The sequence below is a fragment of the Artemia sp. Qi Xiang Cuo genome, chromosome 2, assembly GCF_049724085.1.
Source record: "Artemia sp. Qi Xiang Cuo chromosome 2, ASM4972408v1, whole genome shotgun sequence".
NCBI lineage: Eukaryota > Metazoa > Arthropoda > Branchiopoda > Anostraca > Artemiidae > Artemia > Artemia sp. Qi Xiang Cuo.
The window spans coordinates 24,245,797-24,265,278 of NC_142795.1; the positions used below are offsets into that span (position 1 = coordinate 24,245,797).

Consider the following 19,482-nt stretch of genomic DNA (forward strand, 5'->3'; position numbering starts at 1 on the left):
TTTTCCTCTCTTGGGAGAGGCTTCTGTTCAGGATTATGAAAAGGTGGAAAAAGGTCTTCAGTTTGAATGTTGGTTCTTGCATTACCACCAAAATAGAGGCACATACCAGGTTGTCTATTTTCCAGGATTTTGATTTTAAACTTTTGCAAGAAGTAGGAGTAAGGCAAGTTCCCTTCCGGCGCGATTTTTTTTAAAGCCCTCTTCTGGACGGATTCCAACCTTTTTGTTTGATTTTTATTTAGTGAGAAGTGCCATAGAAGGCAGGCATATTCAAGAGTTGGGTGAATAAAAGATATATAAAATTTCAAAATATGAGAAGCCAGGCATTGATATTTTGCCAATTGCTTAAGGAAATCTAGGGAAATATTGGCTTGCTTGGTTATGTTTGAAATATGGGCTTCCCATTTAAGATTGGAAGTTAAAGTTACCCCTAGAAGTTTTATTTTTTGTGTCATAAGTTCACTTGGAATAATAGATGTAAATGAAGGGGTTGTGCTTAGAAAATTGATTGTTAGAATTGTATATTTCAATGGGTTACATGCATTTTATTTTTGAGGGCATCTGTTGCAACATATTCAAGGATTTCTAGTGGACTACTTTTTATATTTTTCCTGGTGACCTCTAGTAGAGTCATATCATCCACAAATTTCCATTGTGAGGGGATATCTTCTGCCAAATTCCTTACCATAATGCTGAATAAGATGGGTCTAGTTATACTACCTTGAGGTATTCCATTATAGACTGGTAAAGGTGCAGAATAAGTATTCATGTATTTGACCACTTGATATTGTTGGCTTAAAAATGATGAGATAATTTTTACCAGAGAGGGGTCAATTTAGAATTCATAAGAAAGCTTATCAACTAAAACATTATGGTCAACACAATCGAAAGCTTTTTCTAGGTCATCTGAGATGAGATTAGCCCACGTATTTAGTATCTCTAGGTTTTTCAGTATTGGGTCATACATATGTACTAGATAGTGGGACGTTGAAACTTTTGGGATGTTTCCAAATTGTCAGATTTCAATAAATTGTGCAATTGAGACCCTGAGCCAGTCAGATAAAAATGATTCATACAGCTTTGAAAAAAGTGGTGTTAATGTTATTGGTCTAACTTTGTCAAAATCAGCCACGGCACCTTTTTTAGGAACTAGAGTTACATAGCCTTGTTTCCAAAGAACTAGGAATTTGCCTGTTTTTGTGACCTTGTTGAAAATATCTACCAGTGGCTCTGAGATTTTATTAGAGAAAGCTTTTACAAGTGCAGTTGGAATATCTACAGGGCAGATACTGGTCCTTTTTAATTTTTGAATTTATTTGTAATCTCAGATTTTGTGATTAGGTTATTGGTAAATTATCTTCAGAGGTATGGGAGGAAATTCTTTCTGGATTCAGGGGTAAGTAACACTGGGAAATTGAACTAAGGTGGCAGTTTAAGTCATTTGCAGTTTTTATAGGAGGCTCATTTAGGTTAAAGTTTAGTTGTTTAGGTTCTTTGCCACAAATAAGTTTTATTTCCTCATACCATTTTTTTGGATTGGTACTGCATAAGTGATTTATTTTGTGTTTTTTTTTGTAGAAATTTGATGAAGCCCTACAAAGTTGCTTCTTTAAATTTTTCCTTAATTGGTTGGCCTCTAGAATTATTCCTTCTTCAAGGCATTTAATTTTTTCCATAATTATTTGTTTAAGGTTATGATTGAAGAATGGTTTGTTGGTGGAACACTTTTTGGTCTTTTATTAAGTGAATATTACTTATGAATAAAGTCAATATACCACTTGATGCCATTTTTTAAGTTCTTTCCAAATATAATAATCATTTTTGTCAGAAATGAATTTTACTCCCACCCCTATATACCAATTCAGGGTATACATTTGCACATTAGGGGGATGAAGGTAAAGTTTTAACTTACCTCCCATTTACATCAGAAATAAAATTTGTCCCCCCCCACCGTATGTGCAAATATATACCCAGAATTGGTATATATAGGAGTGAGGTGAAATTCATTTCTAACAAAAAGAATTATTATATTTGTAAAGAGCATAAAAAAAGGCATCAAACTGAGATGGTCAACTGAGATTAGCCCAGGTATTTGGTGTCTCTAGGTTTTTCAGTGTTGTGTCATACATATGTACTAGATAGTGGGACATTGACACTTTTGGGATGTTTCTAAATTGTCAGATTTCAATAAATTCTGCAATGGAGACCCTGAGCCAGTCAGATAAAAATGACTCATACAGCTTTGATAAAAGTGGTGTTAATGTTATTGGTCTAATGTTGTCAAAATCAACCACCACAACTTTTTTAGGAACTGGAGTTACATAACCTTGTTTCCAAGGAACTGGGAATTTGCCTGTTTTTGAAATCAACGACCTTGTTGACAATATCTACTAGTGGCTCTGAGATTTTATTGGAGAAAGCTTTTACAAGTGCAATTGGAATATCTACAGGGCAGATACTGGTTCTTTTTAATTTTTGGATTTATTTGTAATCTCAGATTTTGTGATTAGGCTATTGGTAAATTATCTTCAGAGGTATGGGAGGAAATTCTATCTGGATTCAGGGGTAGGTAACATCGTGAAATCAAACTAAGGTGGCAGTTTAAGTCATTTGCAGTTTTTATAGGAGGCTCATTTAGGTTAAAGTTTAGTTCTTTAGGTTTTTTGCCACAAATAAGTTTTATTTCCCCATACCAGTTTTTTGGATTGGTACTGCATAAGTGATTTATTTGTTTTTTTGTAGAAATTTGATGCAGTTCTACAAAGTTGCTTCTTTAAATTTTTCCTTAATTGGTTGGCCTCTAGAATTATTCCTTCTATAAGGCATTTAATTTTTTCCATAATTATTTGTTTAAGGTTATGATTGAAGAATGGTTTGTTGGTGGAACACTTTTTGGTCTTTTATTAAGTAAATATTACTTATGAATAAAGTAAATACACTACTTGATGCCTTTTTTATGCTCTTTCCAAATATAATAATCATTTTTGTCAGAAATGAATTTTACCCCCACCCATGGGCATAGGGAGCATATTGTCTAGGGGGGGGCAGTCAATAGTGTGATGGAGGGCCTTTTATCAACTGCTTTTCCAACCATCTGCTTTTTGAGCCATATCTAATGTAAATTTGAAGGTCTAGGGGGGGCGGTGCAGCTGCCCCCCCCCCTCCCTACACCCATGCCCCTACCCCTATATACCAATTCAGGGTATACATTTGCACACTAGGGGGGTGGGGGTAAAGTTTAAACTTACCTCCTATTTACATCAGAAATAAAATTTCCCTACCCCCCAATGTGCAAATATAGGTCAATATATAGGCTATGAAATCATATTATTGAGTTAGGACTAAAGTGAATACACCATTCGATGCCTTTTTTATGCTGATTACAAATATAATAACCATTTCTATTGGAAATGAATTTCAGCCCCTCCCCCTATATAGGCTATACCTAAGCTAACCTAACCTAACCCTGAAGTGGTCTATATAGGGGGGGCTGAAATTCATTTTCAATAGAAATGCTTATTATAATCGTAATCAGCATAAAAAAGGTATCGAATGGTGTATTCACTTTAGTCCTTACTCAATAATATGATTTCATATATATTGACCCAAATATATACCCTGAATTGGTATATATAGGGGTGGAGGTGAAATTCATTTCCAACAAAAAGAATTAGGCCCTATTGTATTTGGAAAGAGCATTAAAAAGCATAATTAGGGGTGGGGGTGAAATTCATTTCTAACAAAAAGAATTATTATATTTGGAAAGAGCATAGAAAAGGAATCAAGTGGTATATTCACTTTATTTGTAAGTCAATAGCCTAATATGATTTGGTAAACATTTACCATAACTTCTTTGTGTTGTTGCAATTCAGGGTATATATTTGCACATCAGGGGGTGGGTAAATTTGAATTTGTGATAGAAGTGATTATTATCCTATCCTATGTGTAAAGAGCATAAAAAGGGCATGAAGTGGTAGCCTAGCCTATGTTCACTTTAGTTGTAAGTCAATAATATGAACTGCGAAAAATTTACCGGAGGCAGTGACAGAAACATTAATATGATGTTTGGAAAGAATATAAAATAAGGAACCTAATGCAACTAGCATTAGGCTAACACATCAAATAAAAATCTTACAATTGATACAAATGTCTAGAGGGACAATGATGATGATGCAGTAAGTGCACCCAGCGTTACCAACTGATAAAAAAGTCACCAGATTCTTTAAAAAACTCACTAGATGGAATCATAAATCACTAGATTATTGACTAGAAATCACTAGAATTATAATACTCTTTATCAGTGTGATTAACAATTGTTTTGTTTCTTTACCAGGCTCTATACAGGTGCACATATAGTAAAGGGGTAAAACCACCTCCCTAAGTCTGTAAAAATTACTTTAGATTTGTGTTTTGTTGTTTCTCAAGCGAAACATACCCTTGAAACTTTGAAAAATATCTTTTCGCATTTTTATGCAGAGAATACAAGAAAATCCTTGCTTCCTTCATGTATTTTTCCAAATTTGCACCTTTGGCTTATAACCCAATCACTGAAAATTTGTTATCGGTGATGTAATCGAAAAATTTTTTTTTTCTTTTTTTTATCGATTCAAAACCCTAATTTTTTCTCCAAAAACAAGCCAAACCTAATGTATAGTTTTGGAACCTTTTAACTATACTAAGCCGAATGGCTATCTTAAACTTTTGACCGAGCAATTTTAGGGAAAAGATGGACGTGAGAGGGGGGCTAGTAGCCCTCTGATCTTTTTGATCAAATAAAAGCGGCACTAGATATTTTGGTTTACGTTAAATAAGCCCTCTCTCGATGTTTTGGGACTGTTGGTTCTATAGAATAACTTCTGGGGAAAAAAGAATGCATCCGTGATTTTTCTTCTGGCAAAAAAAGAGAACAAATTAAAAGTTTTTGCAGACAGGAACTTGAAACCTGAACAGTAGGGTTCTCTGTTACGCTGTTTCTCGTGGTGTGATTTTATTTAAAATTACTTTACTTTCAGACGTGTTTCCTCCCTCTTAAGAATATCAGGCAAATTTTTAAAGGTTCTTAGCTTTTTATGGGTAGCACTAAGCTTAATGAATCTTTTATATTTGCAATCAGCATAATAATTTGATGATATATCGATTGATATAAAAATTCCGTTTTTTAGAGTTTCGGTTACTATTGAGGCGTGTCCCTCCATTATTACAGTTCGTTGCCTCGAAATATTTGATATGTTAGCATATGAATCCAAAAACTTAAAGAATATGACGTTATTTGCATTTATTAGGTGTTAGAGTTACGAATAAGAGAATTTGAAGAATTACTGGAGTTTCAATTAGATGTTAGAAATAAAAAATAAACCATTAAACATCTCTCGAATTAAATACCCCCTCTTTTACTCCCAACTGCGTTCAATCATCAAACTACAATCGATTTAATCTATCTGTTTATGTTACAAATCGTATAACAAAAAGTACTGAGTCCTATTTTTTTTTTCAATAATTTCCTTTTTCACTAAGAAATTATATTTAATGTATACCTACATTCTTATTTTTCCATGACTCCATGTCTGTTCTATCTTAAGATGTAGAGGGTGTGTTCATAGCCACTATCCACTCCACTTTCAAAGGTTTTAACAAATGAAAATCTAATTTGGAACCGATAGATTATAGAGAGTAAAAATTCATAAATTTGAAGACTAAAAATTCGACCTGAGCAAATATTGTGAAATAGAAATAATAGAACAGTTTTGCGATTGTCAGATTAAACAAGTTCGCCTATCATCTTGCTGATAGCGCTCTGGGGTCTATCTGTCTATGTCTGATATGGACGTATGGTGGGAAATCGGAAGTTTCAAAGGCAGTATATTTGCATGAATGCTAATCTAGAATATATTAGGAACTGTAGTGAGTTTTATTTTATTAATTACTTCTTGTATGATTCATTCGATTGAATCATGAATCTACGCGCTATATGGTGAAAAATCACTAGATTTGAGAAAAATCACTAGTTCTAGAACAAAAATCATTATAATCACGAGCGAGAAAAAAATCACAAGGTAACATAAAAAATCACTAAAACTAGTGATAAGTCGCTAGGGGTGGTAACCCTAAGTACACCGTTGTCAACTAGTCAGAAAAACCGATGTTAACATATAGAGACACTATCTTCTTCTTCTTTTGGTGTAAAGGCCTTCGGGTACTGGCTTGGTTTGGCCTATTCATGTTTGACATCCATCCAATTCAAGCAGAGATGTCAGCAAATGATGACTTTACAGAGGTTCAATCGATTACAGTGGCTTAAAATGTGTCTCTTAATTTAAAAAGTGGTGCTATTGGGATACATAAACCAGGAAATGTGCCCAGTAACTGTAGATGACTGCTGTTAGATTTCATCTCCGGAGAACAACAATTTGTCAGCGAGTGGTCTAGAGTCTCATTTTGACAAAATCTGCAGAGTGCGGACTAGGAGGAGCATCCAGAAATTATGGGTATCTTGCAGGTGAAAGCATGGTATTTAAGGCCTATTTCACTGCTTCTTATTCGACGGAATAGGACGGTTTTACACCTTGTCTTAAAGGGAGAGTCTGAAGTCGAATAATGTCCCTGAAGAAAATTGGTGTGTGACTTATAAATAAAAGATGAGGCGCATTCTTGGCTGCCTCATTGACTGTAGCGCTTTCTTTGATTCCGACATTACTTGGAATGAATTGAAATTTTACAAGGGAGCCATTTTGTTAGAGTCTATTTAAGAAAAAGTTTACTCTGTATTTGTCATAGATCTCTATTTCGGTTTTATTTTGTTTTGATAGCTGCAGTGTAAAGAGGGAGTCAGAGTATATTATGATCTTGGGCGGTTAGGGAGGATCAGATAAAGTTGTTTCAACTTTCAAGGGCAAAATTAATTGCTACAATCTCGTCAGAGAGGGTGTCGTAGGCTGGGAGGAGTTTTTCAGCTGCTAAGATATTTTATTTAGGACAAAAGTTCGCCCAGCTTCTAGAGGCATTTGATAAAGATACATTAACAAATGTGGAAAAGTATTTTTTGTAAATTGTATTTTCCATATGGTGGAAGTTTGCCTGAGCCACAGTTTCTGCGATATCTTCCTTTTGTATAATTATTTAAAACAACTTTTTCCACAAAATAAGTTTTCAAAGAAAAAGTAAAGAGCTCCATTAAACCAAAAATGAGCAAGAATAGAATCAAATAATCTACTAAGCGCAAAACTACTAAAAATTAGCATAAACAAATAAATGAAACCAAAAACAAACAGAATTTAACATGAATAGAGCTCAAAACCCCTATGTCTTCTCCAAGGCCGTACCCAAGATTTTTTTTTTGGAGGGGGTGTTACTAAAAAAAGAAATTTCGGGGGGTCTACACAAAAAACCTCAAGAAACGCATACAAAATTTGTTTATATCGATTTTTGTTATGTTTTTGCGAGTCAGACAAAAGATTTCGGGGGGGGGGGGGTTCAAACACTTCCCCCCTCTGGGTGCGGACATGGTCTTCTCAAGGCTAGAACAGAATTTGTTTTTTTTTCCGGAAAAAATACAAATGAATGTGTATTGTCAGTTTAATATGCATATGCTCATATTTATTCCGTAAAATCCTAATAATTTTTTATTTATTAAAGTTACAAAGTGAAAACATTTTATTTTTTTTATTTTTTCAGTAAAGGGCAAATTGTTTTCTGGCCTTAAGAAGGCTTAGGGGTTGTAAGCCCTGTTCGTTTTGGGTTTCATTTATTTATTGATGCTGAATTGTGGTAGTTTAAGCTTGGTAGATTATTTGATTCTATTTTTGCACATTTTTGGTTTAATGAAGTTCTTTACTTTTCCTTGAAAAGCTTATTTTGAGAAAAGTTTTTTTTTTAATGAATTTCTTTTTGTTTTATATTGGCATTAAGTAAAAAAAACAAGTTTTTTCAACTGAAAGTAAGGAGCAACATTAAAACTTAAAACGAACAGAAATTATTATTTATATGAAGGGGATTTCCCCCTCCTCAACACCTTGCTCTTTAGGCTAAAGTTTTTTGGCACTTTTAAAAAAGTTGCTTATTCTTTTAATTTAATTGTTTTATTTTCTGTTTCAGGAGTCGTTTTTAAGGAATTGGGACAAAATTTAAACTTCAGAGTAAAGAGCAAGGTGTTGAGAGGGGGGAAACGCCCCTCATATACATACGAATTTCTGTTCGTCTTAAGTTTTGATGTTGCTCCTTACTTTGAGTTAAAAAAAACTTGTTTTTTTTATTTAATTTCTGATCGTTTTTTTAAATAACAGCAGGAAACCTGGCGGGAAAATCTCCCTCCCTACGGAAATATCCTCTGCACAGTTCAATCCTGGTGAAAATTTACCCCGGACAATTATGCTTAACATCTTCACGCGTAAAATTAAGTCGATAAAGAGTAAACAAGACATTTAAAGAAATTTCGTATAGGAATTCTGGCGAATTCCCCCAGTATAAAATTACCCCTGAAAAACTCACCAACTAAAAACTTCCATCTCCTTGAAAAATTCTCCCCGTGTAAAATCCTCCCAGCAGAAAATTCACAATTCCCCTCCCCACCTTTATACTTTCCAATAACAAATGCTATACGTAAGCAATCGGCAAATTTTATAACTTAAAGACCTTTCCCCAGGGGCTGTGGAGGGTCATGTTATTTCCAAAGACATACTGATTGGGCTTTTCAACTATACTGAACAAACTCACTATCTAAAAATTTTGATTGAACGAATTTGGGGAAAAAATTGGCGTGGGAGGGGGCCTAGTTGCCCTCAATTTTTTTTGTTGGTTAAAAAGGGCACTAGAACTTTTAATATCTAGTAGACAGAGCCCTCTCTCGATGTTCTAGACCCACTGAGTCGATACGATCATCCCTGGGGAAAAAACACGCATCCGTGAATAGTAATGCCACTTTCTATCTAGAAGGCCCATACCCTGGTTTCTGGAAGGCCCATAGGATGGTTTCTACAAGGCTCTGTTTCAAACGGGCAGCAGTTGTTACGTCAATGTTTGCATTTAAGAAGACACGCCCCCTAATTACCACCGGTCCCTGGTTTCTGCTCTGTTCTGTTGCCGTTCCCTGTTTTAAATGGCGTTACGTCAATGTTTACATTTTGGGAAGACCCGCCCCGGATTCTAAACGGTGCCCTGTTTTAAATGGACCCACAATACGACCGATCCCTGTTTTAAACGGTCAGCAGGTGTTTGTTACGTCATAGGGAAGGCACTAAGAGATGCGGGTGTTAGGTCAATGTTACAATCGATTGCTACGTGATTGGGAGTTGAGGGTAATGCGTGACTTAGTATATTTATCGGGAATAGCTTAAAGAAAGCGCTCATGTTACGCAATGACTGCGCACACATGGATGTTACGTAATGACAGTGGCACGTGGGTATTACGTAATGACAGCACATACCAAGGGCGGATCCAGGATTTTTTTTCAGGGGGGGGGGTTACTAATTTTTCACTCAGTTTTCGAATAATTTTACTGATTTTTACCTAGGTTTAACTAATTTTCGACTTATTTTCGACTCGGTCAAAAATTTCGGGGGGGGGGGGAGGAGGGTTCAAACAGGGTATTTTTCCATTTTTTGTGTTTTTTTTAGAAAAATGATCCCATCTTTGCATGCTTAGCCTTAGCTAGCTGAAAGAGTGCATAAATTCTTCATTTTTAGTCGTATTGCACGGGTAATTAAGGAACATTTAATATATTTTTCTATATTTTGTGTTTTCGTAGAAAAATAGCCCCATCTTTGCAAACTTAGCCTTTAACTACCTGAAAGAGTGCATAAATTATTAATTTTCAGTCGTATTGCAGGGGTAATTAAGAAATATATAATATATTTTTCTAATTTTTGTGTGTTTTCTTAGAAAAACGACCCCATCATGCAAAATTAGCCTTAACTAGCTGAAAGAGTGCATAAATTCTTCATTTTTAGTCACATTGCATGGGTAATTAAGGAAAATTTAATATATTTTCTATTTTTTGTGTCTTTTCTTAGAAAAATGACCCCATCTTTGCAAACTAAGCCTTAAATAGCTGAAAGAGTGCATAAATTCTTCATTTTTAGTCGTATTGCATGGGTAATTAAGAAACATTTAATATATTTTTCTATTAGAAAATATATATTTGAAGCATAAATTCTTCATTTTTAGTCGTATTGCACGGGTAATTAAGGAACATTTAATATATTTTTCTATATTTTGTGTTTTCGTAGAAAAATAGCCCCATCTTTGCAAACTTAGCCTTTAACTACCTGAAAGAGTGCATAAATTATTAATTTTCAGTCGTATTGCAGGGGTAATTAAGAAATATATAATATATTTTTCTAATTTTTGTGTGTTTTCTTAGAAAAACGACCCCATCATGCAAAATTAGCCTTAACTAGCTGAAAGAGTGCATAAATTCTTCATTTTTAGTCACATTGCATGGGTAATTAAGGAAAATTTAATATATTTTCTATTTTTTGTGTCTTTTCTTAGAAAAATAACCCCATCTTTGCAAACTTAGCCTTAACTAGCTGAAAGAGTGCAAAAAATTCTTCATTTTTAGTCGTATTGCACGGGTAATTAAGGAACATTTAATATATTTTTCTATTTTGTGTGTGTTTTCTAAGAAAAAAAAGGCCCAATTTGCAAACTTAGCCAGCACTAGCTGAAAGAGTGTATAAATTCTTCATTTTTTAGTAGTATTGTACGGACAATTATGGAAAATTTAATATATTTTCTATTTTTTGTGTCTTTTCTTAGAAAAATGACCCCATCTTTGCAAACTAAGCCTTAAATAGCTGAAAGAGTGCATAAATTCTTCATTTTTAGTCGTATTGCATGGGTAATTAAGAAACATTTAATATATTTTTCTATTAGAAAATATATATTTGAAGAGGACACTCCCCCACAACCCTTAGGGCAAGGGTTTTAAGTTATGCCCTGGGAGCATATAGCAACTATCGGTGTAAGCAACTATCTCATTTAAGGGGATTAATTATCCAGGAGGGGGAAGATAGGCTGCTTTGTGAGTTAATGAGGTCTAGGACTCCCCGTTATATTGTGGCAGTAGGGAATTTTGTATTGATGGGAAGGATGTCAAATGAAGTGTAATTTTTCTTTAGTATTTGTCTTTTTGTATATGGCTTTAATTGGCTTTTAAATACAGATTATTTTAATTATTATAAGGTTTTTATAGAAGGCGTTGCCTTCAAAACAGGCTCATTCGATTGGAAATTAAAGGGCTAGTGCCTTTTTTAATAGTCGATAGTGATTGGAGGGCAACTAGCCCCCCCCCCACACGCCCATCTTTTCTCCAAACACATCCAATCAAAATTTTGAGATAGGCATTTTGTTCAGCGTAGTTGATTTCCAGATAGAAAATTATTTTTGGGAAGGACACTCCCCCACAACCTTCACGGCAAGGGTTTTAAGTTATGCCCTGGGGACATATAAGGTTTTTATAGAAAGCGTTGTCGTAGAAACTTCAAAAAAGGCTCATTCGATTGGAAATTCAAAGGGACAGTGCCCTTTTTAATAGTCGAAAGTGATTGGAGGGCAACTAGCCCCCACCCCCCACGCCAATCTTTCTCCCAAACACATCCAATCAAAATTTTGAGAAAGCCATTTTGTTCAGCATAGTTGATTTACAGATAGAAAATATGTTTTTGAGTAGGACAATCCCCCACAACCCTCAAGGCAAGGTTTTTAAGTTATGCCCTGGGGCATATAAGGTTTTTATAGAAGGTGTTGTCGTAGAAACCTCAAAAAAGGCTCATTCGATTAAAAATTCATAGAGCTAATGCCCTTTTTAATAGTCGAAAGTGATTGGAGGGCAACTAGCCCCCCCCCCCCTACGCCCATCATTCCCCCAAACACATCCGATCAAAATTTTGAGATAGCCATTTTGTTCAGCGTAGTTGATTTCCAGATAGAAAATATATTTTCGAATTTTCAAGGAGGACACTCCCCCACAACCCTCAGGGCAAGGGTTTTAAGTTATGCCCTGGCGCATATAAGGTTTTTATAGAAAGCGTTGTCGTAGAAACTTCAAAAAAGGCTCATTCGATTGGGAATTCAAAGGGATAGTGCCCTTTTCAATAGTCGAAAAGGATTGGAGGGCAAATAGCTCCCCCCACGCCCATCATTCCCCCAAACACATCCAATCAAAAGATTGAGATAACCATTTTGTTCAGCGTAGCTGATTTCCTGATAGAAAATATGTTTTGAGGAGGACAATCTCCCATAACCCTCAGGGCAAGGGTTTTGAGTTCTGCCCTGGGGGCATATAAGGTTTTTTATTGATGATGTTGTCGTAGAAATTTCAAAAAAGGCTCATTCGATTGAGAATTCAAAGGGCTAGTGCCCTTTTAAATAGTCGAAAGTGATTGGAGGGCAACTAGCCCCCAGGCCACGCCCATCATTCCCCCAAACACTTCCAATCAAAATTCTGAGATAGCCATTTTGTTCGGGGTAGTTGATTTTTACATAGGAAATATGTTTCTGAGTAGGAAACTCCCTCACAACCCTTAGGTTAAGGGTTTTAAGTTGTGCCCTGGGGGTATATAAGATTTTTGTAGAAGGCGCTGTCATAGAAACTTCAAAAGAGGCTCATTCGATTGAAAATTCAAAGGGCTAGTGCCCTTTTGAATAGTCGAAAGTGATTGGAGGGCAAATAGCCCCCCCCCCCACGCCCATCATTCCCCCAGACACATCCAATCAATATTTTGAGACAGCTATTTTGTTCAACGTAGTTGATTTTCAGATAGAAAATATGTTTTTGAGAAGGAAACTCCCCCACAACCCTCAAGGCAAGGGTTTTAAATTATACCCTGGGGACATATACGGTTTCTATAGAAGGCGGTGTCGTAGAAACTTCAAAAAAGGCTCATCCGATTGGAAATTCAAAGTGCTAGTGCCCTTTTTAATAGTAGAAAGTGATTTGAGGGCAACAAAACCTCCTGTCATGCCCACCTTTTCCCCAAACACATCCAATCAAAATTTTTTGACAGCCGTTTTATTAAACGTAGTTTTAAGGTCTTTGGTCTGGAAATTAGGTCTTTGAGGATGAAAACTCCCCCACAGCCCTCAGGGCAAGGGTTGTAATTTAAGGATTCTCCGAATCTTTCATAGTATTTTTTATGGAAGGGATGCTCGTATAAATTTTAGAGAGGGCTCATTTGATTGGAAATTGAAAGTTCTTTTTCACTTTTTAAGAGTCAAAAGAGATTGGAGGGCAACTAGCCCGCCTCCTCCACGTCCTAAATGCATCAGATAAACATTTTGTTAAAAATAGTTGAAAGATTAAGTAACAAAACTCTGGCGTCGACAAAACCCCCCCAGGGCCCGTGGGCAGGAAGGGATTCTCGTATAAACTTCAGAGAGGGCTCAATTGATTGGAAATTGGAAGTTCTAGTCCAGCTCTTACGAGTCAAAATCGATCGAAGGGCAAATACCCCCCCACGCCCTTTTTTCCCCCCCTCCCTTTGAACTAATTCTGTTTGTACCTGAAGGCCCAATGAGAGTTATAATGTTTTGGTATTAACACTTACCTATTAGGCATCTGCTCTCCTCTCTAACAAGGAAAGAAACAGAGAGTATAAGACAGTGGCGGATCCAGGGGAGGGGCGAGCCCCCCCCCCCCCAAAGTAGTCTAAAGTAATGTAATTTACTTAATTAACGCAAGGTTGCGTTAATTAAACTTGCTCCTAACGCAAGTTTATCGGGTCAACCTTTTTCGCGCTTTACCCCTAAAAATCCTGGATCCGCCCCTGGTGTAAGGGCACTATAAATTTTAATTTGTAATTCAATGAACCCCGTTCCTAAGTTTATGAGACTACCTCTTCCACATAAAGTGCCCCTGGAAAAATAAATAAGTATTAATTCATTGAACCCTTATGGCTCTTTGCTTAGGTATTGCTTCTGACCTAAAAAGTTGAGTAGATATTTCAGCTTCTATTTTTATGAATATCCGAAATTATCTGAGGGGAGTATGTTTGGGAGTATATTCCACGGCTGGGAAATTTCTGCTGGGTAAAATTTAACGCGGGGGAATTATCAGCAGGAAAAGAAAATGTTCTTTGAGGGGGGAGGAATTTCCCAGAAGTGTGTTTTCCAAATGTGAATTATTCAGGGAGGGGACGACTAAACTCATTTGATAATATTCTAAATTTTACATCTGAAAGTAACGGGAATAAAGAATCAACGAAAATGTCAGAGATAGCACTTCAGGTTCCTTTAGACGATTTTGTTCGTTTCTTTTCAAAAAAGACATTTTCAAGAGACAGATTACTTTCATTTTTTTTACTTTCTCTGTGGCCGCTCAATTATGCATGTGAGGGGGGAGACTTCCCCCGACCACTATCTCCGCTTAGGTTTCAGTTTTTATCTCAAGGCTTAAAAATTAGCATAATGCAATACAGCCATAACTCAAAATTATGTATATAGAATAAGATATGGACATAACACGGGATAATTAATCAAAAGTGCATATTATGAGTTAAGGGTCACCCAAAGCATGGGCCAGGGGGCTTATCATTCCGTAATCTATGAAATCAATCCTGCAATAACTGAAAATATAAAGTATTTTTGAGTATTTCAACGCCTTCCACAATTCAAACGGTCCAACATTCTACAGCCCAATGAGTCTTTCTAATCTCCTAAATCGGGAACAGAGGAGATAAGTGAAGTTCCGCCCCGCATTGGATGAGTCTCCAACATCACCCTTCCCCTCTCCTACTGTCTACGCTAAAGTTTTCTTCCTTCAGCCAACTACGCCGCCCCCACCCCAAAGACTTTAATAAGGTAAAATTTTGTATGGGAAGAACACATAGTAAATCTATTATAATTATCCAATTATAAGGTTAAAATACATACTCTGTGATGGATGCAAAATTGCTTTGGCACACAAAATCCTATTGAGGTCAATTCCAAACAGTCGTGATCCCTTTGTGTCAGCAAGTGAAATGGTCAAAACACCCTTATTGGAGCTATTTTTTCAATCCAGTCATTGTTGCCAATCGCTGTCCACAAGTTATGCAAGCTGTCTATTGTTCATATATAAGGTTTTTATCAAAGAGGTAATCGTATAGACTTTGAAAAAAAACATCATTCGATTTAAATTAAAAGTCCTATATCCGTTTTTTAAAGTCAAGAATAATCGGACAGTAAGTAAACCCCCCCCCCGTGCAATAAAACTTGAAACTTTTTGCAATAAAAAACGAACAAAAATTAATTAAAAAAACTTTCCGAAAAATAAGTTTTTCAAAGAAAAGTAAAGGCCATTTTAAACTTAAGCTCAGGATATGAATACCTGTTAAAATTCAAACTCAAAACGACCAGAAATTACTATTAAAGAATAAATGAAACCCAAAACGAACAGAAACTAAATAAACAATCATAGTAAAAAACATATAAAAAGTAATAATATAAATGAATAAATAGATTTTAAAGCGAGTAATGCTTAGATTGAATACGAAAATCAAGCTTAAAACGAAAAAAAATAGTTTGTTATTAAAGTATAAATGAAACTTAAAACGAACAGAAACTAAATAAACAATCAATGCGAACAAACATACAATATATATTAATGGTAATGAATAAATAAATCTTAAAACGAGTGAAACTTAAATTGAATATGCAAATCAAGTTTGAATCGAATAAAAATAACTACAAACAAGAGTTTGGGTATCGCCTCCCTGCAGAAGCCTAAAACCTACTGCGTCATTGGCGCTTTACTGAATACGAATTATATTACAAATGTTGCCTTTTGTACTTAATATTGAAAATAAATATTAAAATTACAGTAAAATTTGAACTGATGAGCTTTCAGCAATTAATATCATTTTACATCATATATTCAGTTTAATTTATTAGTTCTTTCCAAGATTTGTCAAGACAAATATAGTTTCACTACAAACAAAATTTGGATACTGCCCCCTTCTTTAACTGCAAAAACCTAAAGCCTTCTGCGTCATTGGCGCTTCACTGAAAACAAATTACTCTTATATTACAAATTTATTCTTTTAGTTCTTACAGCATTGTAAGAACTTACAGAATTTGTATATTACAAATTCAGTTCTTACAGCATTGAAAATGAAAATAAAAATTACAGTAAAAAAAAAAATCATGAACTGATGGATCTTTCAACAATTAATATCATTATATATCTAATACTGGATACCATGATGTGTCAAATACTGGTAGAGTCGTCGATGAACAACTTTTTCAAGTACTTTTGAGAAAAGGGAAAGGATGGAGATTGGCCTCCAGTTCCCAGTATCAGATCTTGAGCCACCTTTGCGAAGGCGAAAAAACCGTGGCTGTCTTGAGACCTTCGGGAAAGGTTCCAGTTTCTAGTGACAAATTTATTATATGACCAATACAAGGCAGAAGGTAAACCAAAACTGACTTAAAAGCTCGGAGGTTAATTCCATCTACCCCCGCTGAATTTGAGGTCATGCTTCCAACAGTTTTAAGTAGTTCATATTTATTGCAAAACAGAAGCCTCGTTGGGCCATGGCAAAAACAAACACTGTTGCATATATAGTTAAAACACATGATAATAACATATATAAAAGTAGCTAAATATAGCCCCTAGCAAATAAAAATAAAATAACATAACAATTACAGCACAAAAGCACACATAATACTATAAAACTAACTCACATAATTACACACAATGTCACACACATAATAATAATAATAATAATAATAATACTAATTGTGTATTCAAAAGCCTTTATACAGGGCCATATACACTATACATCAAATATAACAGGAAAACAAAAGTAAAACTCCCTTCAGCCTTCTTTTTCCAAACCATAACAAATCTTCTTCACAATAGTTCCTTTCTTATCTTTAGTGCCTGATCCACAAATCTACATAATCTACACATGAGGCTAGGTACCGTCAGAGAGAACATGCCCCGAAGTGAAAAATTACTTTTCCCCAAAATACCCTCCTCAAATCAGTAAGCCCCTGGCACCGGCACAGAAAATGGTCCAGATTTTCCTCTTCAATATTACAAATAGGACACGTGTACCTAGATACCGGGAACCCCTTACCTCTCTCAAATACTTTACTCCTCCATCTTAAAGGCAAACAGTTGGCCTGCAGTTGCAACCAATATGACAAATACTTGGCAAATTAAATTAAAAGTAAATTTCCAGGCCAATCACCTTTTTCACTTCCTTATAAACACTTAATGTCTTGAATCTCTTAATTTCATTCCCCCATATCTGTATCTCCTGACCTTCTAACCTTTGTTTAACTTTTTCTGTTACATCAATCTGACCGTTAGCGGTGCATCTACCATCATTCCATATATATGCCAATCATAATCTGTCTAATAAGGATTTAACCTTACACAGCCACGATCTCTTATGCCTTGAAGCAAGTAGCTCTTCATAGGCCTCTCTAATAAGTTTATCTTGTGGTACCTGCACTAACTTCATCCAAAATCTAACTACCTGAACTAGTCTCTGTTTACGCAGCGAAAAAAGCCATTACTCTCTTGTCAAAAACTGGGTATGCTTTGCTCTATGAAGGATGAGAAGCTTTTTGTAATAATGTAAGTGAAGAGTCACCAGCTGTTCTCCTACTTTCATTCCCCGGAATTCCTCACAATAGTGAAGAACTGGCAAAATCTTTGTTAAAAATATCTTTTAATGCATGGCTAGACTTTTAATGCCCATAGCTTTACTATTCCAAAAAACAGTTGATATAGCCGCTTTCCCTCTTTTTACTGACTCTTTAATGTGAACACCAACTACCACTATTTTGAAATAAAAAACCTAAATATTTTGAATTATCAACTATCTTTATTTCATCTCTTTTAAATATAAACTTACCATTATTTTCTTTTTCATTTATTTTACCAAGAATAACTAATTCTGTGTTCTTAACATTAAGCTGGAATTTCTTCAAATCTAAGTAATCTGCAACAAGATCTAAAAAAATCTGTAATTCCTGGTCAGACTTAGCTAACTAAACTCTATTATAAGTAAAAAGCAAAAACTGAAAATAATTTTGCCGAGACCCACTGTCGGAGCCCACCTTCCTTCCAAAAACTGAGCTAAATAATCTACAAATATAGAATAAAATGGGGAGAGAGAACACTACCTTGTCTTACCCGTATATAGTTTCTATGTACACTGGAAGAATCCTGATCTATTACCTTCACTACCAACTTAGTTATGCAATACATGCTAGTAACTAACCTCAGGAAACCACTAGGTATTCTTATGCTTCTAAGGGTATCTACCAAAATCACCCTCTCCATATTATCAAAAGCCTTTCTTAGGTCTAAAAAAGCTGCATGTAGGTGGCTATTCCCTGTTCCATACTTATCGACTAAAGTTCTAAGCACAAATGCCCTATCTGCTGTACTATAACCTTTCCTAAATCCTCCTTGCTCTTCATTTATAATCTTATTTTTATCTAAACACCTATGTAGCCTCCTTTCTAAAATTTTTTCTAACACTTTACTAAAAACTGGTACTAGAGCTATGGGTTTATAATTATCATTCGACCTAGTATCCATTTTCTTTAAAAGTGGCATAACAACCGAAGTCTTCCACAATTCTGGCCACTTACCTGTAGATACAATACTATTAAATGCTATAACCAATATCGACAAAAACACTGACAAAAACTTCTTAACCACCCAGGCTGGTATCCCATCTAAACCTCGCGCTGACCCTCCTTTCATCTGAATAACTATTTCACTCACCTTCTTTTTTGATACTTCCCCTACTAATTTATAATCTTTCTTCTGCAGTGGGAAAATACATTCACCTTAATATGAAGACTGACTTTCCTCTTCTAGCCCTTCACAGTCTCCTTCTAAATTCACAAAATAACCAGGTCAAGACTCTGGTGAAGAAGTTCGACCTGAAATATTAGCTCTTTCTTTTTTCATTCTACTCCAAAAATCTTTAACATTCCCTTGTGTAAGATCCACCATCATTTTTTTCCTTTCTAGACTATTCAGTTCCTGACTTCTCCCCTTCAGTAATTTCTTATATTTCCTTTTCTTAACTCTTTGAAAAATCAACTCTTCTAGCCATAATTCTTTATCCTGGCACAGTCCAACAATTTCTAGTTCTTTTTCAACCTCGTGCTTTAACCTTCTACATTCCTCATAATAATATCATTTATATCCTAATTTAACTCTCCTTTCTACCGCTTTACTAGACCGCTGGTGCACAAACTCATATAACTCGGCAAGGAATTCCTAAGCACCGCAATCTAGATTTCTAGTCTTTTCTAATCTATCTATTACTACTGGTCTCGCTATCATGTCATTCATATTATCAATTTCTTTATTATTCCAATATCTTTTTGACAGTTTTCAAACAGTAACCTTTTATTGACTGACTGTCTCATACCTCTTTACAATACCGCTCCTCTTACCTTCAACCTCTATAGCCATCTCTAGCGTAACTGACCAATGGTCTGAACCAACTGACTGAAGTACCTCAACGTCAACT

The 19,482-nt window shown here is 35.4% G+C and overlaps 2 protein-coding genes across 3 annotated transcripts in view; both read right to left on the reverse strand.

Moving 5' to 3' along the window:
* Srp54 (splicing regulatory protein 54) overlaps window positions 1-4,173 on the reverse strand; it is a 52,226-nt gene extending 48,053 nt beyond the window's left edge. The window contains exon 1 of one of the 2 annotated variants that reach the window (XM_089099828.1): window positions 4,136-4,173. The gene's annotated coding sequence lies outside the window, so the exon portion shown is untranslated. Of the gene's footprint in view, window positions 1-4,033 lie in introns of both variants that reach the window. The other variant, XM_089099823.1, reaches the window with a different exon arrangement.
* Window positions 1-19,482, reverse strand: part of Ltn1 (E3 ubiquitin-protein ligase listerin) — a 131,814-nt gene that overhangs the window by 8,996 nt on the left and 103,336 nt on the right. Inside the window, exon 16 of the mRNA XM_089106012.1 lies at window positions 18,587-18,764. Coding sequence (XP_088962138.1) covers window positions 18,587-18,764 — 178 coding nt within the window. The remainder of the gene's footprint in view (window positions 1-18,586; window positions 18,765-19,482) is intronic.